At 49.0% G+C, this 27,489-nt stretch overlaps 1 protein-coding gene across 6 annotated transcripts in view; it reads right to left on the bottom strand.

Annotated features, from left to right (window-relative positions):
* The window catches only part of MEGF6 (multiple EGF like domains 6), a 323,257-nt gene that overhangs the window by 6,887 nt on the left and 288,881 nt on the right, over nucleotides 1-27,489 (bottom strand). For 5 of the 6 annotated variants that reach the window (XM_014523349.2, XM_014523344.2, XM_025212106.1 and 2 more), the window contains 16 exons: nucleotides 25,879-26,004; nucleotides 22,311-22,442; nucleotides 21,547-21,675; nucleotides 20,960-21,091; nucleotides 20,414-20,542; nucleotides 18,883-19,011; nucleotides 16,442-16,570; nucleotides 14,079-14,207; nucleotides 13,324-13,452; nucleotides 7,643-7,771; nucleotides 6,543-6,671; nucleotides 5,925-6,056; nucleotides 4,276-4,404; nucleotides 3,694-3,822; nucleotides 2,393-2,521; nucleotides 1,759-1,887 (listed from right to left, as the gene is read on the bottom strand). In XM_014523349.2, the coding sequence (XP_014378835.1) occupies nucleotides 1,759-1,887; nucleotides 2,393-2,521; nucleotides 3,694-3,822; nucleotides 4,276-4,404; nucleotides 5,925-6,056; nucleotides 6,543-6,671; nucleotides 7,643-7,771; nucleotides 13,324-13,452; nucleotides 14,079-14,207; nucleotides 16,442-16,570; nucleotides 18,883-19,011; nucleotides 20,414-20,542; nucleotides 20,960-21,091; nucleotides 21,547-21,675; nucleotides 22,311-22,442; nucleotides 25,879-26,004 (2,070 nt within the window). The remainder of the gene's footprint in view (nucleotides 1-1,758; nucleotides 1,888-2,392; nucleotides 2,522-3,693; nucleotides 3,823-4,275; nucleotides 4,405-5,924; nucleotides 6,057-6,542; nucleotides 6,672-7,642; nucleotides 7,772-13,323; nucleotides 13,453-14,078; nucleotides 14,208-16,441; nucleotides 16,571-18,882; nucleotides 19,012-20,413; nucleotides 20,543-20,959; nucleotides 21,092-21,546; nucleotides 21,676-22,310; nucleotides 22,443-25,878; nucleotides 26,005-27,489) is intronic. The other variant, XM_025212112.1, reaches the window with a different exon arrangement.

Consider the following 27,489-nt stretch of genomic DNA (forward strand, 5'->3'; position numbering starts at 1 on the left):
CCAGTGTTTGTTTGGTTTTTTTTAATTTAAATTTTCTGTACTCCAAGCCATATTAGCCAAAACAAATTCCAAATCCACAAATCAGTCCAGAACCATAAATGGCCCTACTACCAGCAAAAATCCTCCACCCCCAGCTGGGGCTTTAGATCTTTCCAAAACCTTTGGAAATATCCTACTTGCAGGCCCTAGCCCAGAGGCTTGGGGTTCAGATGCTCCCAGGTTTTGCTTACCCTCAGCCATAAGGCCCCAGGGGCAAGCCAGGGAGGAGTCTCCCACGTCCGTAAAGTGGACTTAAAGCCACAACCTTCCCACTCCAGCAGCTAAGTGGGAGGCTTACTATACATTACCTTGGCAGGTACTATCCCCATGCCAGGAAAGCAGTTTTCCCTGGTGCAACTAGGAAGACCGCCTCTGTGGTCACGGTGTTTCCCTTGCCAGGTAAGTATAGACTACGCTTGGTCTGAGCTGACAAGATGCCGTGTTAGTTTAGTTCTAGCAACTTCTGAGACCCACTAGAACCTGGGATGCAGGGGTCAGGCTGTCCCATTTCCCTGCTCCCCAGCAACACATGTGGGCACCCCTAATCAGGGTGCTCCCACAGTTTGGTAAAAATCTTTATTTGCTCTTTATTGGACTCTGTGGAAGTGAGAAGGGGGAGCAGAAACTTGCACTTGCTGACAATTGATGTCATTGTCTTCCTCTTCCTTGGTCTCCAGCCAGTCGAGGTCTTCCTTGGGGAATGCTGGGAAAACTCTGCAAGCATGCTGGGCTGGCTACTCACTCCCAGCTCCTGGCAGCAGATCGATCACACTTCCATGCCTAAAATGTGACTGATCTACTTGAAACCCTTGACAGCATGCAGGCACATGCTTCTGACCCATGACAATTATAGGCCAGTTCCCAGTCAATCCATGGTTTGGCAGTGTTGGAGTGATGTAGCTGTGATGGTCCAGGAAATTTATGAGAAGCAAGGATTTTTGTGGGTCATCTTTTTTTGGACTAACGGTGTGTTTGGGATAGACCTGAGGAACAGTACTCTGGTATCTGAAATATATCTATCTAACTTGTTGATATCTATCCCAGACATACAGTTGGTCCACTAACCTATCACCCAAAACACTCCTTTCCTTTCCCAATTATTGACACTCTGGAAATAGTTTGATTGTCATGTGCGTCCGCACCCCACGTGTAAAAGGTCTAACTTGAGAATATTAAAGAAAACTTTCCTAATGTCACAAAGGTGACCATGTTGCTGCTTTCTTCAGGTGCTTTGTTTAATGAGTTGCTGAGGTGGTCAGGTTATCAGTTGACCAGGACACAGTGTAGACAGAGCGGACAGAGAGCCGGACTGAGAGGCAGCCTGTGGTATCCAAGGCTTCTCAAAACAAATGTGCAGCTTTATTTTACCTGCACTAGGTTGGGAAATGTCATGTTCAAATAGATCATCAGACTGTTTTGGGGAACTGCCCCCCTTCTTGTCTTCTCCCATGTGAAACTATCCAGGTGACTGCAGAGAGTCTTTGTGATGAGCTGATGCTTTAGGGCTTTGGCCTCCAACTAAAGCAGAGCAGCTGCTTCATGAACCCCATGGACACTAACAGAAAAATTTGGGTGCCTGTAACTCCTCGGCTTTGTGGGCTTGGCAGTCATGATATGAAGCAGACCTTCCCCATCTGTCTGGTCCTGAGACCTGTCATTAGAAAACACCCGCACCCCCAATGGCCAAAGCAGCAGTTTCTGCTGCTCTGTTGGACTCACTGTGTTCACACAGGTGCCCGTAGTATCCTCTGGTGCAGTGGCAGGCTCCCGTCACTGAGTCGCAAGTCCCGTTATTCTGGCAGGCACAGCGCAGCTGGCAATTGGCACCATACATCCCTGGGGCGCATTCTGGAGGGGACACATTTTAGAGAGGTGTCATTGCCAGATCAGACAGTGTGGCAGAGGGAGATAGCACCCTGCTTCAGCTCCAGAGGTGGGAGCCTGAGCTTTGCTGAGCTTACATGCCAAAGGCTGTCCCAGCTGTGATGGGTGGCTAGTCACACTGAGGCAGGATGTGATTCTGCCATATCACTCTTTTGTGTGCTACTGGCTACAGATCCCAGCTGGCTTTCACCCTACTAGCTCAATGAGCACTAGGCTCAAGGCAAACCTTCTGACCTTTGGAATCAATGAGATTCTTATACCCACCCATCTGGCAGACTAGGTGACCCCTGGCTGCCCCACCCCCCCTTACGCACTCTGTGGGATGCCATGACGCAGTGCATGGTGGAGTACACAGTTTATACATGGATACAAACCACAAGCCACTGGCTGCACGTGCAAACTTGACGGTTTTGACCACCGCCAGATGGGCATTCAGCAGGGGCTGAGAAAGCACCTCCAGTGCATTTACCAAGTTCACAAAACATCCCGGTCCGCCCCAGGCCACACAGGCAGGAGCCATCAGCTGCACGACAGATCCCTCTGCCCTGGCAGGTGCACGTCTGCTTGCATCCAGCCCCATACCGGTTCTTCTGGCAGGCTGGAAAGGCAAAAAGAGGAAAGAGAGGGACCACGCATTACATTGCCATCTAAAGGGCGCAGAGTGGTGCAGTTGCACCACCTTTCATTCCTGGTCCACCCAAATGTTTAAAGCCAAGCGCCTGGCAGCAGCAGCAGCATTTCTAGTCAGGCAGCACTGAGGGAAACAATTAACTTCATGGCTCATTATAATCTATCTGATTTCTTCTAAACTCTTTATTCCACAGGCGTTAATGACCATTTTAATGGTTTTGAATGGTTCCACTAATCAAGCTATACCATCTTCTGCAATTCTGCTGTCTGTTAGCTACTCCTGGAAATGTAGGTCCTATTTCATAGCCCTGCAGACTGTTTTTAACTCTAGGCAGAAACATTAACTCAGGTATGGAAAACGTCAATCAGGTGAACATTAACTCAGATGCAAAAATAATGTTCAGTAACTAATGTTCAGTGAAGCCTTGGATGTACTGTCAAGATGCTCAAGAAGGCTTAATTTTATCTTATGAATCTGAAAGATAGATGTACATTTAATTCTAATGACTACAGAACTAATGAAAAAAACCTTTTGATTATTTTGCCTAGTTTGTTGTAGTTTCATAATAATATATGATATAGCAAATTAACATTCCAATGAATTCACATTCCAATGAAAGTTTTTTCTTTTCACTTAAGCTGCATAATATAGCCCTAACCTCTAGGCTGTATGCGGTAGTGCGTTACTTCGACCCAGCTCTGCGGCATCTGTATAGAATGGGTATTTCTACGGCCTTCAATCAGCTATTAGATAAAAGCACCAAAAAAGCCCCACTAAAGCACCCAATCTATACAGATGTGGGGCAAGCCGGGTCCAACTAATGTGCTGCTCTTCTAGGCATGTGCTGGGCTTGGCACAGAAGTGTGCCAAATTTAAAGCAAAGCACTGTTTTTGGTTTTTTTTAATGTCTGCAAGCAGCCCTAGAATATTAGTAAAGCTTTTAGGGGTTTTTTTTAACCAGAGAAAATGGGTGCTCTGTTATATGTGATGACGCACCCCCCCAACTGCACCCCACCTTTTCAAAATCTTAGATCCACCCATGCTGTGATCCAGCCCATCCTGCATGAATGGAGAGAGCTTCAGAGAAGCCAGCTTGTGCCTCATACATGTTATTAAACAGCACAGATGCTCGCGATTACCTTGCTCACATCTGGGACCAGTTCTTCCTGCTGGACAAATGCAGGTGCCTGTCACAGGATGGCAGGTCGCTCCTTGTCCGCAGGAGCAGAGCTGCGCGCAGTTCTTGCCATAGCGACCAGCAGGGCAGCCTATGGGAAGAGGAGCAGCTACTTGCCTTAGAAGGTGGTGACTCTAATGCAAGAGCATGCCTGGAAGTGGACTACAGTCTGGAAAGGGAGGACTAGGGTTAAGCCTGCAGGGATGGTGACTGGGGGTAGAGCAGTAGGACAAGGAATAAGAGTTCTTAGGCTCTTTGGTGACTGTGGAAAAACTGAAACAAGAGTAATCTAGCCAGTGCTCACTGCTCATGCTAAAACCTTCACCTGGGCAGTAGCCAATACTTGGTGCAGTACTCTCCATTTGCTGCTTAAGAGAGATGCTCTGCCTGTGGGGTTTTTGGGTGGTGCCTTGCAGCCTAAGTTCTGCTGTTTTGTGAAGGGCTGAGGTACACACAGGCTACATGAGCCTGGCTCCTAAGGCAGCTGCACAAGCAGCTCATGCCGGGATTCAGGGCTGGGTCTGAGGTTTGCTTGCGTACTCACTGATGCTGCAGTCAGCTCCCATGTACCCCGCCAGACAATGACAGGCCCCGGTGGTGGTTGCGCAGTGACCCTCATTCTTACACTGGCACTGCCTCTCGCAGTTGGAGCCGTACCATCCTGGCGAACACCCTAGGAAAGGGAAAAAAGGAACCAAGGCTTGGAAGGAAGCAATAAAGCCCTGACATGGGGAGCAGATGCCACAAGCACTGATGTACACTGTGCACAGGCCTCTCAACCTTTGTTATTAAGCATTAGGCCAGTAAAGGACCCAAGATTTCTTAGGTCCATTTGCAGGCAGCTGGCAGGCCATGTGGTCTGCCAATTCACATGCCAGTGCAAGAGTTATTCTACCAGTTGCTGAGCCCAGCTGACGTGCTGGTCGAAAGAAATATAAATCAGGAAAATGTGTCAGCCAACACACTTCCTTCCCTATGCAGAGACACAAGACCATGAGAAGGCAGTTTCCTGGTTATGTGAAGCGAGACAGTGACAGTTCCCTGTACAGAAATCACGCGGTGAGACAAATCGATACATTCTGCGGACAAGCTCAGGCACAACAGCCAGCTGGGATTTCAGGGAACCAGGTCTTCCAAAGAGTGTTCATAAAGGAGTGAAATGCTCTCACTGGACACCAGTAGGTGTTGTGAAAGACAAATCATTTTGCACAGCAGCTGAAGCTGCCTCCTCCTCCCTACACTTGTAGATTTAGCACAGAAAGCAAAGCACAGAGCATGAGACAGCGCTGACAGCTCTTAGGTGCTGGCTGCCTAAAAACAGCCCCATTTCACATTTTATCCCTGGTTAGCTAAATCTACAGAAATACGACAAGCAAGCAATTCGGTCCCCGTGGTCCCAAAAGGGCTCCCACAGAAACGTTACTTCTGCAGTGGAAATACGTTTTTAAAAATCGCTGCGTGTAAAGTTTTGAGCAAAATAAAATGCTCATAAAATGGGCAGGGACATTTCTCAATGCTTCAGCAGTGTGCATGTCTCACTGTCCTGCCTCCAGCTAGGCAGGCAAAAGGAGATTGTGACGGCCCATCTACCTTGCTCCATGGCAGACAAAGACTGATCCAAGGGGCTCTGCTCTTAGGGGAAAACAACGGGGAAAAATGCTTCTGCTGAAAATGCTGATATCCCCACAATTCAGCTGGGAAATGTTTGAGCCTGCTACTTGTGTCCCTGAAAATGGTTTTTGATTAAACATACTGACAGCCCCTGAGTGATCGAGACAGAGAGAATGCACAGGTCAGGGTATGCACGTGACTCTGTATGTAGGTGTGAGCCTGAGGGGCAGTGCTGGGTTTCACTGTAGAGGGTCAAAGGCATCAGGACACGTGTACTCAGACAGCATCACCTTCCCATGAGAAGATCTGGGATATGTTTAAAAAAAAATCTGGGCTCAGTTGCCCCCAGGCTTTGCTGAGTTCCAGCCTTGACTAATACCTATGGCTTCAGAGGGTTTCCTCTCTTCTGCCTAATTCAATGTGAATGCTACATGGGGAACTTCCTTCTGGCACCGGGACACCAGCTTCTGCCCCAGGAACCCTTATTACAGCAAGAACAACAGCATCTCTGGCACCCTGCCCCCTTGCAGAGATTATCTCTCACTTTTAAAATGCACCCAACAAAATGTAGAGCAAACTCACGGAGCTGGCACCGGGGGCCGTGATAACCTGGAGCACAGACACACTCCCCAGTGATGGGGTCACAGTCCTGGTTTGCACCAGGGCAGTGGCAGACCTGAGCACAGTTCACCCCAAAGGTCCCAGGCAGACAGGCTGTAGGAGAACAGAGACAACAGAGCATTATTATGAAGAAGCACACTCTTCCCTCTCTTCCACCAGAGGAAAGTGTATTCTGGGGAGGGAGGACAGGACAGGATGGGACACAACATTGCTTTTGGAAGGAGCATGGGCACAGCTGCTAGGGATACAGTGTTGGGGACACAGAGATGGCCTTTGCTATCACATATCCACACACATGCGGGAAAATGTGCTTCCATGCCTCCGGCTCTCTGACTTGTTCATACACACAGGAGTTGCATCTTTTTCTGTTCCCCTGCAAAGACCATGGAGGGAGTAGGCACCTTGAACTTCTCATTGGCACCCTTTGCTGTAGCACAATCATGCAGACATGCACTGCCTGCGAAAGGCTATACTGCTCTTTGGCAAAGCATGGTGCTGGCTTCTCAGCAACCAATGATTGACCCGCCCAGCTCCCAATCCCTGCCGGGAGCTGCAGTGGGACTGTTCTCTTCTCCGTACATCGCTCGCATCCATGGCCTGTGAATCCTGGTGGGCAGCCACACTGGCCAGTGATGTGATTGCAGGGAGTTCCTGGGGGACAGCTACAGTGGCCAGCGCAGTCCTTCCCAAATGACCCAGGCAGGCAGGCTGTTGGAAGCAAGACAGGGGAGAAGTCACAGCAGGAGTCATACATGTTCTTGCTAGCACCTACAAGCAGCAGCAGGTCCTGGGCTGATGCTAAGGTCCTGGGCTAAAACATTACTGCTTTAGTGGGATGTTGTGAGACACACTGTCCCCCAGTTGGACAGCTCCTGTACAAGGAGATGGATGGTAGGAAGGGGATGCCTCCATTAGCAACCAAATCTGAGGGCTTCTCTGAGCCATCTCCCATCCACCTTCCCTTTCTTACGCAGACACCAGAGGCAAGCAGGGGCATGGACAGCAGGGGCAATGGCAGTGCCAGCTGCCTGGACTGGGAGGGATGATGTACCAAAGGGGTGCAGGGCAGCTGTGACTCTTTGGGTCTGTGGCCCATCTGCTAGGGTGCCTGCCAGATCCCATGACCACCCAGTGGGCAGAGGAGAGTAAGGGAGGGGGGAGTGGTCTCTGGGGAATGTGCTGAGCTCAAACTCCTTCAGCAATCACAGAATGGGCTGCATTTGTCACAGCAACTCAGCGGTAAAACCCACCCTGGAGAACCCCTCGCTAATCCCCAAAGCCAACTAGCACCACTCAGGGCCAGATCCTATTCCACCTCTTAGGCACTTCAGTGCAATCCTGTTCCACCTTGCTTGAGTCCAAAACTGGTTAACTCATCTGACAGTAACAGGTCATCAGCTCTGCCTTGAGACTGAGTGCCATCAGGCAGTGAGGAAGAGGCAGACCCACCTGCCTTTGGCAGTCATCATCTGCCAGATCCTGAACCTGGCTGCAATAGCATCACACTTAGGCACTGAGGAGGTGGAGCAGGATCTGCCCCTTGTTCTTTAAATCTAGAGAAATCAGGCGTTTTCCCAATTCTTTTCCTGCTCTTGTGTTTCAGCTGAGCAAGACAAAGAACAGAAGCAGGCAAGACCCCTTGAGCAGCAATGTTTAACAATGAAGGGAACATCTCTCACCTCTCTCGCAGTGCTGGCCCCGCCAGCCCCTGGGACAGTCACAAACACCGGTGACGGGATGGCAAGAGGCTCCATCCCCACAATCACACTCCTCCTCACAGTGTTCGCCAAACGTGCCTCTGGGGCAAGCTGCAGAGATTCAGGGAGGGAGGGAGACGGGTCAGTGGGCAGGGAGGTGCGGCAGGACGAGCGCGTCTGGCTGAGACGCAGCCCGAGCCAATTCAAACCTTGTTCTCACCACATGAGCTACACTGCCTGTTTATTTAATGTCTCTTTCATTTGCTACAGTCAGGGGGCGGGTTTTGTGTTTCACTGGAAGTTGTGGCAGCTCAGAAGGGACTTGTCAGCCTGCAGAGCTGGCTGAGAAGAGCGACTCTCATGCTGGGAACAGGATCAAATGCAGCAAACCCAAGCACTTATTTCTTCCTGATCGTGGTGACGAAAGGCACCAGACTGACCGCTCTGGAGACTGGGGTTCTTCATTCATCCCACAACAGGAGGGCTGGCACTTGTAACACCACACGCAGCCCTTGCCAGGCTTCCCAGCACTGCCCAGCATATGCGTGACAGGATGCCTGTGCCTCAGGAATGAGTGTTTGATTTCTGCAGCCTTGTCCAGGCTTGGCCTCTTGGCTGAGCCCCGCAGCTAGAGAGCCAGACTGAACCGTCCAGATGGCTGTTCACCTGTCCCAATGGGAACATATCCATTGGGACCAAATGCATTTCACACAGGCCACTGAACAGTCATCTGACAGTTAAATCTGTGCAACCAGGTTTCACAACAACTGTTCAATAATGGGAAGCACTCACGAAGAAGAAACACCATCGCTGCATTATACAAGCAACCACATAAAGACCTAACCTGTCCATTTACTGTGGAGGAACTGACAGTCAGCACAGGTCTACTGAAACATGGGAAGGCAGCAGGAGTAGACGGTGTACATGATATGAAGCAGACCTTTCCCATCTGTCTGGTCCTGAGACCTGGTACAACACGTGGGACCCCTTGCAAGGCAATGGCTCCTTGATCTGTTCGATGTATGCATGATGACTAAACAAATGCCATCAGTATGGAGGAAGGGTCATAGCTCTTCCCAAATCAGGGAAAGACCTTTCATCACCAAAAAGTTATAGACTGATCTCCCTCCTCAGCATCACCTACAAACCCTATGAACATCTTATCCTGCAACGAATTTTACCCTTGGTAGATTCCAAACTTACATGAGACCAAGCAAGTCAATTCTGTGCAGACCAAGTACTAACCCTCACACAGCATATCAAAGATGCTTTCCAACAGAAGTTGATCACCTTCCACCAGAAGTTTGTTGACCTATCTGCTGCATACAATACTATCCAACACCAGATCATGATCCATAAACTATGCCTTATGACTAACGACTTAGATCTAAGCCAGACCATCTTGCAGAACAGGTGCTTTTATGTGGAACTAAATGGCCAGAAAAGTAGATGGCAGTCCCCAAAGAATGGCTTACCACAAGGCACTGTGCTCGTCACACTTTTACTCAACATCTACATTAATGATCAGCCTCTTTCTGCCAAATATCAGCATTTCATCCATGCTGACGATCTCCGCGTTACCAGAGAGAAGAAGAATTTTGAGGACACAGAGAAGATCCTGGAGAGGGCACTGAACAAGATGTCAGATTATTATCTAAACAGTTTATCTCAAACTCAACCCTGGCAAAACTCAAATCTCAGCTTTCCATCTGAGAAACCAGGATGAGGAATGACACCTAAACGTCACCTGGGGTGACCAGAGTCTTGAACATCAAAAAACCTCGTCTACTTCAGGGTAACACTGGACCATATACCTTGCTATAAAAAAGCATATATTAAATATCAAAGCTAAGGTCAACACATGAAGCAACATTCTGCGTAAGCTTGCAAATTCCAAGTGGGGAGCACATCCATCCACCCTATGCACCACTGCCGTAGCTCTTTGTTTCTCTGTGGCTGAATATACCTATGCCACCTGGGGACACTCAAGTCACAGTAAACACACTGACACCACCCTCAGTGATACATGTACAATTATAACAGGCTGCTTAAAACCCACCCCTGTTCCCTGCCTCTACGCACTATCTGGCATAGCACTCCCTTATATCAGGAGGAAAGTAGCAGGCAACACTGACTGGCAGGTACAAGAGTCAGATGACCACCACCCATTATATGGACATGAACCAGTGCACCGTCATCTCTCATCGAGAAATACGTTTTTGTCCTCTACCGCACCATTGACCACATCACCAGAATCAGCCAGAACTACCCTCTGGCAAAAACAATAAGATAGACTAGGCAATAAAGCTGTTGAATAGAGCTGGTGAGGAATTACTCTGAGTGAGGAGTTAGGATCCGACTCCAAGTACAAATGGCATACGTGGCAGAGCCAGAACAGACTGAGAGTGGGTCTCAGAAGATGCAACTTTCTCATGAAATCGAGGGGCCTCTATGTAACCAACCAATGTGTTTGTCAGGAGAAGCAAACCATGGATCATCTGCTGAGATTCCCTGTAGCATCACAATGCTCCCCACAAGATATAGCAACACCAACAAGGGAGGAAAGAGCTTATTCAGGCAGGAAGTCGGGGAAAAAGGAAGCTGTAAGCAAAGCATGCTGTTTCTGCATAAACAGTCCTCCGTGGCTCGTTTGGCGTAAAAGTCACCCTCTCTAGCACTGCTAAATGTTTTTGGAAGTGTTATTCCTTTGCACTAGTTAGCAAAAGTTGGATGCCAGGATAGCCTCATTACAATGAGGGCTCTTTAGCAACAAGGGCTACAATGTCCAGCTTTCCTGTTCCTGCTGCTGTCAGGGAAGAAGGAAGAAGTTGGTTCTTACAGCAGATGCCACGCATGTTGCTTGAATTTTAGAGATTCATTGCCCAAATGTATAACTGTACACTCAACATGCAATTACCCTGGCTGAGTTCAGCACCTACACATGCAAATGACAATAGGTTAGTTTTGCCCATGCAGTGGCTGTAATGAGGCATAAACAGGGCACATCATTATGCACATTTTGCACGTATCTTTCAACATCTGTGCTTTCTAAAAACATGGCCCTAAAAAGAAGCCAAGTGAGGGATTCTGAACTTTGTCAAGAACGGAATAGGGTAGCAGCAGATGGAAACTGCTGGGGTTTTAAATTGGAATGACTGTGTAGGCTGAAATTCACTGGCATGTAGGAAACTCTGCCTTCAGAGAAGCAGAGAAAGTCTTGAATAGTTTCACTGCAAATTACTGCTCCAGTTTGAGTGACCCATTGCTCAGACTTACCCTATGAAAAGGAGTGACTTGACCTGTGAAAGGTTCTGTGAACACCATTCTTGATTGATAGCGCTGTGCCAGGACCCAGGCAGGGGGTGAAATGCACTCGGAGGCTCAGCTACAATCAGGGTGCCTGCCAGCTCCCCAAAATGGTGGCTCCTAAAGTGAGCTGTGCGGTTCATGTTACAGTATTTAAGGTTGCATTGAGGGCATGCCAAGCCCACTCAAACCTCTATATGGCAAAGATCTCATTATCTGCTTTTCTCTTCATACAGAAGAACCAGATGGCTAAGAGCCAATGCAAGCACAAGAAGGTAACAAACAGGCTGGCTACAGAACAGTGCAAGCCTTTTAAATCTTGTGCTGAGAGCTTGCTTCTGCAGATAGTTTTCTTGTGCACTAACAGGAAGGATAAGTAGAACAATACCCTGGCACTGCCAGTTGTGATTTCCATCAGAATACCACATCCAGGCCTGGAAAAAACCTGAAATAAATTTAACAGGCAACATTCAAACTCAGGCTTGGCCCTGACATACATTGGCTCAATCTTTCAGCTAAGGAGATGAGCACAATTCCACTCAGCAGAGCATTCAATACTCCATTAGGAGATGGCTGAAGAGCTCCTGAAGGCTTGGGTCCAACTGGGATCCAAAACCCTTACTGTTTCCTTTAGCATTCAGTTTGGCTACCTCATGAGGATGCATCCTGTTTTTGCTAAAGTCAGAAATTGCTCCAAACTGCCCTGCTTAGAGCAAAGAGGTGCCTGGAACGGGAAAGCTGTGTTCACTTCTTCTTTAACAAAAGTAAAGTGGCACCAAAAGGGTTCAGAGACAAAAAGCAGAGACCTGGAAAGGGCTTCTGTGCAAAGGGATGCTGAGAGGGAACAGGTCTCCATTTCCTAGAAGGAGAAATGCCTGGTATAAATGTCTCAGGCATACCGCAGATGAAAGTGTGACTGCAGCATGGACAGCCATGCCTGTGTTGGCTTTAATCTAGCTTACCTGGGTAACTCCAGCAGCTGAGACAAGGTGGCCACAGACTTCAGCATGGACCAACAAGCTAAGTACACACCTATTGTGTGCACTTAGTTCCACTGCCTTGTACAGCTTGCACGGATGGCCCCTCCAACCCATCTTTGCTGCCACGGTTATCAGTGCTTGCTGGATTAAAGGTAGCTCAGGATGCCTACCACTGCAGAGCAGGATGTTGATGAAAGCAGCGGCACACCCACAAGAGGAGACAGACAAGGTTTCCCAGCTTGGCAAAGGCCCAACAGCTCTTAAGAGCCACCTGACCTTAGTCCCACATGGAGAAATGTTCCAGTGATGTCACGCTACAAGTCACAGCCTGCTCCTTGCTAGCAACCCAGGGAACAAATGCAACAACATACCCATAATGCCAGCAAGAGCTCAGACCCAAACATTTCCCTCCCGCCTTGGAAGTGCCAGGGCTTATCCTCAGAATGCTGCTGAGGGGGGGATGGAGAGCTGCCAAGACCCCTTGAAAGGGGAAGAAACTGGGGGTGGATTTTCTGGTACATGATCCAACCCCTGAGGCTCCCCTTTCTAAAACCAGCAGCCCTTTCAACACGACCTCATTGCAAAGGGATTGCCAGGGTATTTATTACAGCGGAAGATAAGGTGAGTACAAGAGCCTGCAAAACACCAGACCTAATTACTGGCTGAGGCTTTGAATTCTTGCCAAGCATTTAGGGCCTATGCACTGGTGCCAGAAGCAGAGAGACACAGAAGTGGCGGGTGGGGGAGAGTAGGTAAAGCTAGAGTGCCAACAGCTATTCCATTCGGGGGTTAAGGGGAAGTCTTCCTGCAGCTTGTCTGCTCTGCCCCTTTTTCTAGGCTGCCCACAGCTCATACAGGAGCTGGGGCATGGCCTATGGCCCCAGACAACCCACAGGCCTGTTACTCTCCTGCCATTTTGTCAGTGACTTGAGTAGGAACAGGTTACACATTCATGCAGTAAGTGTGTAAGGAAGGAGCTGAGCTGCACAGTGCTGAGAACATGCCCAGCACTTTGGTTCTGTTCAGGTTCGAAGGGTAGCGAAGAGCACAGCAAAGCAAAACAAGTCTATGCAGATAAACCTATGGCACCTACAAGTTTCCCCTAGAGCTCTGCAAGCCAAAGCTGGAGCCTTTTGTTTACTCAAAAATTTCCTGGCACCTAGAATGAGCGCACGATGGAAAGTATGTGCTACATTAGGCAGGAAGGCCTTGTGCTGACTTTGTATAGCAAAGCAGCTTTGTGTTTTCTTAAAACAGTTACTTAGTCTTTCCTGACTCTTGGAAAGGCTCTGTGTGGCATCTGGGGCTTGTTCAGCATGAACAGCTCACTCTGGTCTAGGGGACCAGGCCCATAAGCAAAAGCTATCTTGCACTTACGGCTCTCACACTTGGCACCGGTCCAGCCAGCCTGGCAGAAGCAGTGGCCTGTCTGACGGTCACACAGCCCCCCATTGTGGCACTCACAGCTCTGCCGGCAATCCATCCCGTACTGCCCTTGGGCACAATCTGGGGGAAGGCAGAGAAATGACAGAGATGGCATTAGAAACAGAGCGTGACAGGGACATAACTCACATATGCCAACAAGCAACTACTCTTCAGAGAAGGAAAGGAAAAGAAAGGAAAGGGAAAGTGTGGCTTTATCCACTATGGAGTCTACTCTTATTACCAGGTGGCTGTACGACTTGAAGCCACTGGCCCATGAAGCTCTAGCTCCACAGGCTGCTCTGCTCTCGGGTGCAGTTTCAGTATGGTCTAGGCCACAGAAACCACAAACCCTTAAGGGCTCATTTGGGTTGGTTGTGGCAGGTCCTGCACACTCCAGCATCAAAACCATTGGCTACATAGTTCAAAAGGTGCCAGAACTGTGTATTTTTGCTTTTTCACTGGAAATGTGGAATTCACTCCCATCTTTGTGACATTTTAAGGCAGGCACAGCTCAGACCACATTCCCTGAAAGCCCACAAAGCTGCTTGCCATTTCCTGCTGCCAAATGACCACTTAACTTGCAGTTTCAGGGCATGAGCTTGACTAAAGTGAAATGAAGGAAATGCTCCTGGGAATGGGACAAGCTTGCAACAATTCTCCGCAGGTTCAGAGTCACTTCAGGCTCCTCCGCTTTGGGACTCACTCACCCAGCTCACATGCCAGTCCGGTCCATCCTTCAGGGCATGTACAGCGCCCCGAGACCGGGTTACAGGTCCCACCATTCTGACAGAGACAACGTTGGTGGCAGCTGGCTCCATAGAAACCCTGTGGGCATGCTGGGGAGAGATCAGGACATAACTCAAAGTCAGGAAACAGATGTCGGTACTGGTGTTTCAGTGTAAACGGTCAAACCTGCAGACAGCATGTGGGGGTTGGGAGGCAGAAGCCATATGCGAAATTAAATCACTGTAGCTAGTGGCAAGAAAATGACCCAGTAAGTCCTAGATTCCAGACTGTGCCGCCTCACCAGGAGACTTTATCACATAAGCCTTTCAGACAAAGTGCCTCATGCCAAAGGCACTGCTCTGGGGAGGGAAGCAAACACCACAGCAGTGCACAGGCCACAGAAATGAAAGTTATTATGTATGCTGGATTTGTCCCGTGCTCTCCCCCCCCTCTGAGAGCTTTACCAGGGCTCCTCATTTACCCACCTTGTGCCCTGATTTCCTGAGCTCTTCTTGATGCCTCCTTTTACCTAGTAGGGAGTCCAGGATGGAACTAAGGAGGGATCAGCTCCATCAATTATAGACGTACCCATGGCCCATCTACCTTGGATAGGCCACGGGACACAAAGGGGCATCTCCCAAGCTCAGCAGGCCTGGATGTATAGATTGGGGATGTGACAGTGGCCTGAGTGTTTGCCAGAGAGCTCACTCTTGCATCATTGTTCTTTCCTGGCCAGGTCTATGACATGGAGCCTTCTTGAGTAATCCAGTAGAACAGGGTGGGGAGAGGGTAGAGTAGACATCTGAGGGATGAAGGACAGGGTGTAGTAGTCCCAGCTGTCTTTGCAGAAGCAAAGCTCAAATTGCTTTCCCATGTGGAGCCCTTTGACTGTGAGATAGGATCTCTTATGCAACCCTGACTGGAAGTCCAGTCTGACTACCCTGCCCTTTCCATTCTGCCCTTCAGGTTTCTTTTAGAGAACCTCTTCTCTGATTAAGGAGGACAGGACTCAGCAAAATGGCACCAGGGACCCGGAATAGTGAAGGTGGGGATGTACATAAACCCTGGCATGCCATCCAGGGAGCTTGGGGAGTCTCAGAAAGACATGGCACTGAAAGCATGTTGGAATATAGGAGATTTATAACTGACTGGAGCCAGGAAGGTGGTTTTGGCTCAGTCACTAAATAACATGCTTTTTAATTCACTCACCAGCTAAATGAAACTCAGCAGAGGCTGCTATGAGCTTGGCTTTTCCACAGGCCAGGCTAAGGAGGGAGTCTTTCATAACAGTACACTTGGAAGAAAAGAGCACTGACACTGAGCTACCTTTGGCCTGCACTCTCCTGCCATGGCAGGGCTGCTAGCAGAGATGTTTGTCATCTCCTTCCACACCCTGCAGTGAGGTCCACAGCTTGTTACTTTATGCTCTGGTGCAAAGGACATGAGCTGGGAAGGCCCAAGCTGGGCTTAGCACCAGCACTAACAGATCCGGTCAGGGGCCATGAAGAAACTAACAGAGATGAGAACTGTCAAGGAAGAGGCTCCCTCGTTATTGGAGGTCCATCACTCAAACGAGGAGGCTAGTGGAATAGGTGGGAATGAGGGGCGTAAGTCACTCAATGGCATGGAAGGCATACACGTGACTTGTGTGCCCTGGAAAGCTTGGCAATATTGAACGTAAAACAAAAGTAGTATGAATGTTGTGCTCACAAATGCTGCTAAATGGGCAGCGGATGCCCTCCGTCTCAGCCTGAAGAATATCTAGCTCTTGCAAACCAGGACAATGCCACTAGACAAACTTTGCTATCCAAGAGTCACAGGCTGTACATCACCACTCACGTGGAAAAGCAGCTTCTCTGTGGCCAGCCTAGCATTCTGGTAAACAGATTACATGCACTACCTAAAGTCTATGTAGTGCTTCACCCGGCAAGGCCCTGATCCAGAAAAAAGCACTTAAGGCACAGGCCTCACAGACCTACTGCCTTGGCCTGGCATGCTTTGTTGGCATAGGGCCCGAGTGCTTAGTGGGCTACAGCACTAAGTCTGATAGAGTTCTGCTATAAAACCATTAGCCAGTGCTAATGGCTGGATGGACTGAGCTGGATGGACTGACACGTGCTGCACAAGCCGATGTGATTTCACTAAGCACTTGGTACCTCCAGCTGCCAAGGTGATCCAAACTACGACCCCAAGCAGAGTGGTTGGCTGATCTGGAGCTTGGATATCCCCACGCTACGAATTCCACAGGGGCTTGGGAGTTTGCTTCCTCAAAGGCAAGTCTTTGATCCTCAGGACAAGAACAAGGGACATCCTGGATTAAAGAGCAAATGTATGCTGCTCTTACCTTGCTGGCAGGTGGCTCCTGTCCATCCAGCTGCACAGAGACACTGCCCACTCATGGGGTCGCAGGAAGCATTGTTGAAGCAGCTGCATAACTGACTGCAGTTCTCCCCATATCTGTTATCCTGACAGGCTGCAGGGAAGCAGACACAAGCATAGCAATTGGGCCACAGGCATTAGTTATACAATCCGGAGTTTTTCTTGGGATTCAGGAATGCAGTTGGTATGGAGAAGTACCAGTAAGCACACCAACAAAGACGTTATGAAGAGGGCTGGCTAGTGGCCAGTGAGAGAGCCCATTCAAGTCTGTGGATTCATGTGTGAGTGATGGAGGGAGAGAGAGTGAGATAACTACTTTATATGGTATTATGGGAAAATAACAACCTTGTTTTATCATGTGGCTGTAGCTTATATCTACAGATTTTATTTTCCCCTCATATTTTTTCAAGTTATCTAATCTATCAGGAAGCTGTTTTGACTGATATCCCCAAACCCTATTGCTATGTGCAATTCTGGGCTCCTAAATAGAGCCATTCAAAATGTTTGGAGTTAAGCAGACATCATTTGCCAAAAGACACCCTGCGACTGAGAGCCTGCTTCAGATAAACACAATTCCACTCCAGGGCCAAAGTGCTGCTAAAGGACTTTGGGCTCCAAGGCTTGGTTAATGGTCTTGCAACAACATATTCTCTGTTGAGGTTTGTGCTTTTTCCTGTTGGCAGTCATGCTGGATGCAGCTCAAAGGCTGACCATCTTGACACTCACATCTCCAGTGCTGGCTGGAGCCTGGCAGTAAAAGGCAAATGTAAAAACATATGTCAAAAATGAGAAAAGCTAATTCCGCACTGTCATGACCCAATGATTGTGTGTGCGCTTCGGCACTGCAGAATTATTTCCCGCCACATGGAGCTTTCTTTGCACAGTGCAATTCTCAGCTGCAGAGAGAAAACCCCGGTGCAGAGGAGTTCCCGCCACCCGTATGTAAATTTGTTTCCCACTATTGGCTGTTTCTAAATTATTCCCACGTGGCGGCTAGCGATTAGCTTGCTAGTCATATAAGAGGTTTGAGCAGTTTCCGCCCAAGTTGTAGAGGACTCCACAACCATCTTGTGGGGACTCTGAGCACACGGCAGAGTAATAGAAACTTTGTGCGTGTCTCAGAGGAGTTCGGCGGCTGATCAACCACCAACCTCTTCCCATCTCGTTCGTTAAATTCTTAAGACGTATCTACGGTTTTGCGTGCTCGTCAAGGGTATCCAGAGCTCTGTTGTGTTTGTTTTGTGGAGCCTAGCAAACTCCGTGCGTGTGTCTTCGGCGGAGCCTAGCAAACTCCACTTGTGTTTGTCTGTAACTGCAACTCAAGAAAGTTTTTCCTGCCTGCACCGCGACCACCTACGGTGTAAGTAAAACAATCTTTAATCAACCACTACGAGTCCGTGCCTAATTCTAGTTCGTCGTGCCAGAGTCCCCGCACTACTGTTGCGGGCTCCCGGCCACAGCCCGCCGCGCGCCCCTGAAAGCCTCGGACCACTCCCGGCCCGCACACGCACTTCCAAGGATTCCCTGGGCTTGGGACATAGGAATTCTCAGGGTGACAGGGCTCCCACTCCCCAGCTGGCACAGCTGTTCTTGGCATTACATCAGAAAGCATAAAAATAAGAATGGAGAGAAGTGATCAAAATAGGAAAAGTCTGATGAAAACGTCAAGCAGACACTGCAAACGTAAGCAAGTGATCCAGAGAGAGAGCTTGGTGGCCGATATCTGCTCCCAAGCTACCCCTGAGACCCCCTCTTCCCACTGCTGCTTAGGCAGCGCATTGAGAATAAAAGATTTCATTACTTCAAGATTTATGTCAAGCTCTTGATTACTTTGGCACGAGTGACAGCACTTACTGATGGGAAGGCAACAGCAACACTTTGTGTGTCACAGACAAACAGCCCTGTATTTTTTGCTCCCCAGTGTTTGTTCTCCTAGAGTAAGTGGTTAACAAGCTGCTGGTGCTTCATGAAAAGGTTTGAAACATGCTCGTGCAGTGACAACTCCTTCCTGGGCAAAATCCAGGTGGAGCAATTACCATTAGCCAGTGTAAATTTCCCCAGCAGTTTCAATCTCATATGGGTTTCTCTGTCACACACACACACACACACACACACACACAGAGTCTATAACCCTACCTGCTGCCTCTCAGTGTGTTGTCAGTCTCAAGCCTGAATAACTGGAAAGCGAGGAAAGCTGGGCTAAGCCCCTAGCCTGGGGTACAGACACATGTAACAGCTATATGACACCAATGTAAGCTGCTTTTAGGAACTTGTGTCTTCATGCTTCTGTAGTGACACAAGTGTGACCAAAACCACAGCCATGTTATACCCCGTTTTATTTGCTAGAGAAGTGTGTAGACATAACAGTTAAATTGTAAAAGCTGATGTGCATAACCTTGGACTTACTCTGGTTACAGCTCAGGCCGAGCCAGCCTGCTGGACAAGTGCAGCGCCCTGTCACGTGATCACAGTGGGCTCCATTCAGACACGGGCAGGTTTCCTGACACTCAAGTCCGTAAAACCCATCAGGGCAGGCTGCAGAAAAAGAAATACCCTGAAAGTTTGCATGAATGTCAGTCTGTACAACAGGGCTGGGCAGGTCCCAGGGCAAGGGCCAGAGCACAGAACAGCTCAGTCTGCTAGTGCAGTCCTGATTTCTGGGGTTTGTAGCATTTCTGGGAGTCATATGTTATGCATGAACTGCTCTAGGAAGCAAGATTAGTTTCCTTATATTACTAGGAACCCATGCCAGCTAACCCATGTGTATCCTGGAGAATGAAGCACTTCTGACTGGTCTGAGCATGGGACCAGGAGCCTGGGCTCTGCTCCTTCCTCTAACTCAGTGGAGGCCAACCTTCCTGGGCAGGCATGCCACAAATTAGCTCTGCTGCACCCTCCCCAAGTGCCACTTCACTCCCCTTCCCCTGCCCAATCTACTGTTTGGCTTTCTGCTTCCTTCCCTGTACTCCCTGCTCGATTTTCTGCTCTGTTTTCTGCTTCTTGCCTGTCTACTGTTGTGCTGCCTGTCCCCTCCCCAATCTGCTGCATGCCACATGCTGAGGCTGCCCAAGCCACTTGTGGCACTTATGCTGTGGGTTGGCCACCCTTGCTCTGACTGTCTCTCTGCCTGTGGGCAATGTGAGACCTATTAACCCCTTTGGGTTTATCATGAGACCAAGACCTGTGCTGCCTCTTTGCACAGGGGGGATTTACCCATTTGTCAGCTGGGAGGAGCCATTCACCCGCTCTGTGCCTCAGTTCTCCCACTGATATACAGCAGATAGCACCCTGTGAAGGGGTGAGGCCTCTTGCTTCTGGGGACCCTGGAAGTCCTTGGCAGGAAGCCATCATGTAAACATGAGGGTCTACAATGTTATTATCCTCATTTGCAGAGCTGGGGGAATGCTTGTTCTCATGCATTCAGCTCTACGGTTTGACCCACCTGTACAGCAAACCCTGACTTCAGGGTTCACTGGTAGGATACATTTTGCATTTCCTAAAAACTTCACATACCCTCCTTCCGCCTTTCTGCCAGACACGAAGGGCTCCAGTTGGCATGGGAACACAGCCAAGTCTAAGGCTTTAGTGGCTTCTTACCTCTGGCTGAGAAACAGGCTCATCTTTTGCCTCCCAGGACTGTGTGACTGTTGGCAGGCTCAGAGCACAAAAAGGCACTCATTTCCTTCTCCTATGGTGTCTGCCATAAATCTACAGCCAAGGCAGCAGCTGGCACTTGGCATCCCTGCTGTAAGGATAGCAGGGCATCCTCGCATGGTTTTCACTCAGGAGGGTCTGATGCAATACCTGCTGTCAAACTCAAACTTAGAGGCTGGCAGTAAAATCTTACGCTGAACTGAAAACTCCTCCTCGTGTCTCGCTCAGCTCAGGACTGAATGTGTTTATTCGAGTGTTTCTCAAGCAAACCAAAGGTTCTTACCGTGCTCACAAAAGGTGCCTCTCCAGCCAGGGCTGCATGTACATGCCCCGCTGACATGGTCACACATGGCTCCATTGTCGCACTGGCAGCGGTGTTGACAGTTCAACCCAAACCATCCTTCAGGACACTCTAGGAAATATAAAACAACCAGAGTTGGCCAGTGCCCTTCCCATCACAGCTATTAGACTGTTGGCTCCAGCCTTGGCAAAGTGACTGTACATGGAAGTTGCCTGCTGTGAGAGCTGCTTGTTTGAAACCAACTGGTGGTCTCTGGCTCACCCCTTGGGGAACAGGTATCTGCATCCCCACACCATCCACTACCACTAGCACCATCCACAAGGATTAGGGAGAAGGCTGGGCACAGAAAAAGAACAAAGTGCCGTCAGCTTGGCTTGCTACTCTCTCCACTTTCAGTGCAGTAGAGAAGCAAAGGCCTTCAGTACCCAGTCTCTACTGTCTCCTCCTCCTACCAGAGAACAATAATACAATGGCTTAAAGCTCCTGCCTCTCTGGCAATTACTAGAATGGCCTAGGGATAACACTCACTCTGGTCACAGTGGGGGCCCATGTAGCCAGCTTCACAGATACACTGCCCTGTCACCAGATTGCAGCTCCCATCACTGTTGCTGCAGTTGCAAGTGTTGGCACAGTCCAGGCCCCAGTGGCCAGCATCACAGGCTGAAACAGAGGAAAGGACACATCCTCATGGCAGTACCCTTCACTTCACTTCCCTCATGGACAAGGACTGTGGGGTCTGGGGATAAGGTGGGGAAGGGGGGTCTTCTCTCATGTCTGCAGTCCCATCAGTGAAGATCCCTGGACAGAGTCCTCAGACTGTGGGAAGGTCTAAAGAGCATAGGTGGTGCATTAAGAAGACACTGCCCAACAGCATTTTGACAGGGTCCAGAACACAAACTGCACCCTACTCAGAAAGGGGGATGAAGGGGATGTGGATAAGCAGGGATAGGCTTACAGGTACAAGAGGTGAGAGGCTCAAAGGGACATTCCCTGGCAGAGGCACAGCACAGACAAGACAAATGAAGGTGAAGGGTGATTAGCTGCAGACAGCTTGATGCATAAAGCAGTTTGCAGCTGTCTTTGCAACAGGCCACAAGACATAGAGGGTACGGTACCTCTTCTACAATTATACCCAGTCCAGCCTGGGGCACAGCTGCATTTCCCTGTCGTGGGGTGGCAGTGACCGTCGTTCCCACAGCTGCATCTCATCTGGCAGCCCTGTCCAAACCAGCCAGCCGGACACACTGCAAGGGCAGAAATACGATACATGCAAGCTGCTGCTATAGCAACGGTGTGGGGCTTACGTGTTACACACACTTATTCCCAAGGGGGTTCTGGAACACACGCACTGGCATTTGCTGCGACTGTCTACTTCCCAAACCCTGCCTGCCCAAGCCTAGGGGCTCCCTCCTGGGCCAACAGGGCATAAGGTCAGCATTCTCTCTGGCATCAGCAGGTCTAATAGGCTGGACAATAAAAAAGATTAAGCTGCTCACCCGTGGGCATTTAAGCTTTTTGATCAAGGTGGTAACCACATTGCAAAGCAGCTCTCTGAGCCGATCAATGGGGCCCAGAAACTGACTCACTGTGTGATGCTGGGCCAAATGCACGACCCCTTTGTGCCTTAGTTTCCAGATGTGATTAAGACACCTCTGGTATCTTGTAGAATCAAAGATGTGTAGGACTGGAGGAGACCAGGGAAGGAGATATGAGGCTATTCAGGCATGCTTTGCACCCCTGGCATGTTCAGTACAAAGTGCAGTAGCAACAGATCACTGTATTGGCTCCTCCCGGCCTAGGTCATACAATTCCTAGTCCACTCCAGTGCAGCTCATTCACCAGGACATGCTAAGAACATGGATGGACTGACAGCACTTACTGTCTTGACAGCGGCTGCCCCTATATCCAGGTGGGCACAGGCAGGCTCCAGTGGCAGGGTCACAGCTGGCACTGTTTTCACACTCAGGGCAGATCTCCTGGCAGCCAACTCCCCAGTGGCCATCAGGGCAGACTGAAACACACATAAAGAAGCAAAAAGGAAGTCAAGCCAGCATTTGTGTACAACTCACAGGGCACAAGGTGCAAGTGATGGGTGGAAGCTTGGCAGCCCCAGAGCTGAAGCATGCTGGGGATTCACAGAGCTGTTGCATTTCTCTGCACAGGCCACTTCCAGAGAACTGCTGAGGGTCCCAGTAGGGGTGGTCACTAAAAGCAACTAGGATGGGCACCCTTTGTCACAAGAAAGTTGCTCAGGGCCCTTGTTCAGCCTGTTTTGCCACTTCTTCTTCCAGCTGCTACAGCTGCTCATCATACCAGTACTCAGAAATGATAGCTGCAAATCACAGAATCATAGAAAATTAGGACTGGAAGGGACTTCAGGAAGCCATCCAGTTTAACCCCCTGCTCAAAGCAGAACCATCCCCAACTAGATCATCCCAGCCAAAGCTTTGTCTAGACAGGTCCTGAAAACTTCCAAGGATGCAAGCAGGTGATACAGCAGCTCTACAAAGGGAAGTTTTAAAACATGAGGGCTTTTCCCCCCTTTCCTCTCTCCCAGGTGCCTGGGGAGGCCCTTCAAACTCATTTGCTTTCAGTGATACTGGCCACTTCATAGTGCTTTGTTGTTTTTCACTTCCAAGCTTTTCCTTTGGATCCCAGAATTCTCAGGAAACTTGAATCCACAGGCAAGTAATGACAAAGCACCAGCACCTAAGAAGATGAGGCTGCATACGAGGCTTTCTGCTTCTGCACCCAGAGCTCAGCAACATCTTAGGCTAAGGGAGGAAGGGAAATGTATAACAAGCGAATGGCAGTGTTAAACTCTCAGAGCTAACCTGAGAAGGCCTCTTCTCCCTCCTGATGCACTCCTTCCAGGGATTTGAACAATGTGACTGCAACAAAACACGTGCTGGAAAATATGCCTGTTTGATTTGAGCGTGTTCTTCCAGATATTCCAGCCCCGGGGTGCTTGCACACCTTGTGTACCCTGCCATGGCACTATTTAAAGGGCCTGGGGAGTCTCTTTGATTGTGTTATTATGACTTAAGTGAAGCTTGTGCTCTTATGATCTGGAGTTGCCTCCTTTCCAGCATGTGGAGCTGGGAAGTGAGTGCACCCATCAGAGCTGCTGGGGTCAGCTACATTTATGACAGTGGAGTCTCTACAAATACCATTATTCTGGGCTGTTCCCATCTGTCTGGAATGCTGCTCCCGTCTTGGCCAAAAACATTCTCTCTGTTCCTGTAGCATCAGGGAGGCCAAACCATTCCACACTGGGATTAGAGAGACATGCATTGTCTCCAAAATGCTTGGTGACATGACCTCCCACACAGCACCGTACGAAACACTAATCAATTCCTGAGCTGACTTCCTGAGTTTACTTTGTTCAGTACATGCATTGGGCACTTCCAGCCTGTTTTCTTGACCCAAGTTTCCTTGAACTGCTTCTCATACTAGACAGGAACAGAACATTTTACAGCACATGCAGATCTTACTCTCACAGCTCCACCAAGCCATGAATCTCACACAGTGCCTCTTCAGAAAGAGCAGAGGGAATGCAGGGGGATTTGCCAGAGACTGCACAGTGACTGATTCCAGCCACATCCACTAACGTAGAACAGGATCTGCTCCAGCATCTTGGAGATGTCACTCTACCGTGCTGCATCTCTGGTAGTGAACACTAATGATGCAGCAGCTGGGCCTGTAACCACCAGGCAACTGAAGCACAGCATCAAACACTCAATGGACAAACCATAAGCAGGGTCTGTGCTTCTTGACCTTGTCAGGGCCTTTCTGTGAGCACTTTCTGCAGGATGCTGACTACTATCCATTCTCTGAGGCCAACAGGGACTGTAAAAGTGCATCACTGTACAAATGGGCAGCTAAACACTTCCTTTTCTTGTGCACTGAAATACATTCACTTTCTTGCACACTTTATACAAAACTTGCACTCCTAAGCCTCCAGGGAGGGTAAGAGACCTGAGGGCTGCATGTCCTTTTAAGGGCAGGAGGCCATACCCTTTCGGTTCCACTCACCTCCAGAGCTTTCTGAGAGGCAGGATAGAGATGGCAACTCAGGTAGGCTCAAGCAAGCAAGGAGGGAAGAACTAGTGTTGGACAGCTCTCAGCAGAAGGCAGGGATGTGTCCGAGTAGAGAAAAGCCTACCAGACTGGTCCTGGAAAGAAGCCTGCCAGGTCTGGGAGGTAAAGCCAGAGGCCCTGGTAAGTTTGGGCAAAGCTGGTCCATAAAGCTTCTGAGCACTACAAAGTCTGGGAAAGGAGCCCTGAGAAGGCTTTGGGAGAGATATAGGGGTGTAGGTTGCAGCCGTGTTGGTCTAAGGACATAGGCAGACAAGAAGGTTCTTTGGGTGAATCTGATATCTTTTATTAGACCAATTTAAATCGTTGGAGAACAATTTTTAAGCAAGCTTTCGGGTTCAAAAACTTGCTTGCTTAAAAATCGTTCTCCAACTATTTAAGTTGAGGAGTCAGTCCTGAGGAGGGCAGTGTGGGGAGCTAGCAAGCTGTAGGATTGTGCTAGACCACAAGGAAAGACAAGGGTCACGCATAGGGCCACAGGAACCAACTGGAGATGTAAGGGACTCCAGTAGACAATGGGAGTGGTGCAACCTGCCTGATGACATCCAGACCATAGTGGATTCTTCTCAGGAGCAAATGATAGATACCTGAGTGCTATTCTGATTTCACTCCAATATGCTCTCTTGGCTCTGGCTCTTAACTCATGCTGGTAAGGTCTGAACTGCTCCTTGGTAAGGAACAATGTTTTTGGCAAATGATCTCCATTCACGCATGTGCACTGCTAGACAAAACACTTTGCTCAGAATTTCTGGAATGTGCAATCCCTTCCAAAAAGCTGAGAAGCGCTCATGCTGGGACAAATGTCTTTGCCCAATAGATCCCAAGTCCCTCTGATGGCTGAAGGTAGCCACATTCAAAACATATATAAAGTGTTCTACATTCCTGCATGCTCCTTACATCCAAGAGCTCGACTGAGCAGTAAGAGATTTAAGCATGACTAATCTCTCCCAGCTGCTGTAATATCCCACAAAAATGTAAACCTTTAGCTTTCTTTTCACCGGGGGGGTCTTTGGTTTTTCAGCACTTAAAGGGTTAGATGGTGAGAGCAATAAAAAATACATGCCTGAAATAGAAAAAACTCCTTTGCTGTGTCACTGAAAGCCTACAGTGCGACAGCTAGAAACCCAAATCACATCTCAGCCCCTTAAGAAATGTTTTACACTTTATTCAGTTTCAGTGAGGGATCTGGGGTTGCTGGTTTGAACTGCCTATATCTTGTACCCTGAAATAAAGATGCAGAGTGTGAGTATGACTTCCATGGAAAAGAAGCTGCTGGAAGAGATTAGCATTAGAATGTAACAAAAATAAAAGCCTGTCTTGACTTTCTCTCTTTCCCGTAGTTTTCTTACCTCTGCCACAGTCATGTCCTGTCTTGCCAGGCAGGCAGCGGCACTTCCCAGTGGCTTGATCACAAGGAGAACCCCCGCAGGAGCAGGACTGCAAACAGTTAACACCAAACTTCCCTTCAGGGCATCCTGCATTTAAAATAACAGAGCAGACACCCCATGTCACCCTGATGCATTCCTCAACAGGAAGGATCTTGGCCATTGGCAGCTCAGATCCATGCCATAGCCAAGGCATCACACGTCTACACCTTAATGCTGTGGGCCAAAGTGTAGCTGTGCCCCACAAGTTCAGAGGGGAAGCAGTGTCCCAAGCCCAGAGCTGTGGTGCCTGGATAGCAGGCTGCTGAAAAGCACTGGGCAATGGAACAAGACGGACTCCACCAGTGCTGTTGAAGGTATCAGAGAAAGCAGGCATCAGTGGGCATGGGTGCAACTACTCAACTCCACACCCCAGTTCCCACCCCTCAAGCAGGGGCCTGTGCTATGGAGGCAGCACAGACATTTCCCAGAACCACACCTTCTGTTTCTTGTTTGAAAACAGCTTTTGTTGCTTGCCTGGCCCACACCTATCTCTTCAGGTAAGACTCCTGTGTAAATGGGGTCTAATGTCAAACTGGATTGTAGGGTTCAGATCAGAGAGATCTAGATAAATTGGAGGATTGGACCAAAGGAAATCTCATGAGGTTCAATAAGGAGAAGTGCAAAGTCCTGCACTTAGGATGGAACAATCCCATGCACCAGTACAGCCTAGGGACTGACTGGCTGGGCAGCAGCTCTGCAGAAAATGCCAGAAGAGGCACTGCATTAGTTTGACCTGGTTCACCCAGCATCTGGATAGATTGAATGCTTCAGCGGGGCTTTTGGGGACTTTTATCTAATAGTTGATTGAGTCAGCTCTTAGATAAAAGTGCCAAAAATCCCTGCTGAAGCATTCAATCTACATGGATGCTGGGGAGCCGGGTCAAACTAATACTCTTCCTTTTCTGGTAAAGCATTGTTTTTTTTCCCCTCCACATCTGTCAGCAGCTGTAGTGATACAAATGAGATATATTGCTTTAGCTACGGCCCTGAGTTAAACTGGGCTAAAGTTGGAGTGGCATGGCTAAAGAATCAGGCAGAAACTGTTACATTGTAACATCTCACATCAGTACCCTTCCTTTGGAAGAAAAGAAGAGAGATCCCAACCTATTCATTGCTCCAGACATCAGTAAAGGATTGGGAAAAGGATGTCCATGTGCCTGTTTCCCTGTTTGTCTTCCTGTAGTAGTGAAGAGGTGGCCCTGTCCACAAGGGACAGCTGAACTCAAAGCAATGACAAGAGGTGTTGAGCATCAGAGGAATAAGCAGTTTTCATTTCCTCCACTTGCTGTGTGAGGAGGAGGAGGACATGTGAAAGCTTGGCTCTGCCTTTTTTTTAAAAGCCAAGTTCCACACAGGCTGAGTGCCTTCAAAACGAAGACCCTTCATATCCTACTTGAGTCTCTGCTGAGAGCTCCAGGCTTCTAGTGCTTTTGCTCATAGGCCCCAGGATTTCTTTAGATTCATAGATTCATAGATGTTAGGGTCGGAAGGGACCTCAATAGATCATCGAGTCCGACCCCCTGCATAAGCAGG

This window comes from Alligator sinensis, unplaced genomic scaffold, assembly GCF_000455745.1.
Source record: "Alligator sinensis unplaced genomic scaffold, ASM45574v1 scaffold366_1, whole genome shotgun sequence".
Classification (NCBI taxonomy): Eukaryota; Metazoa; Chordata; order Crocodylia; family Alligatoridae; genus Alligator; species Alligator sinensis.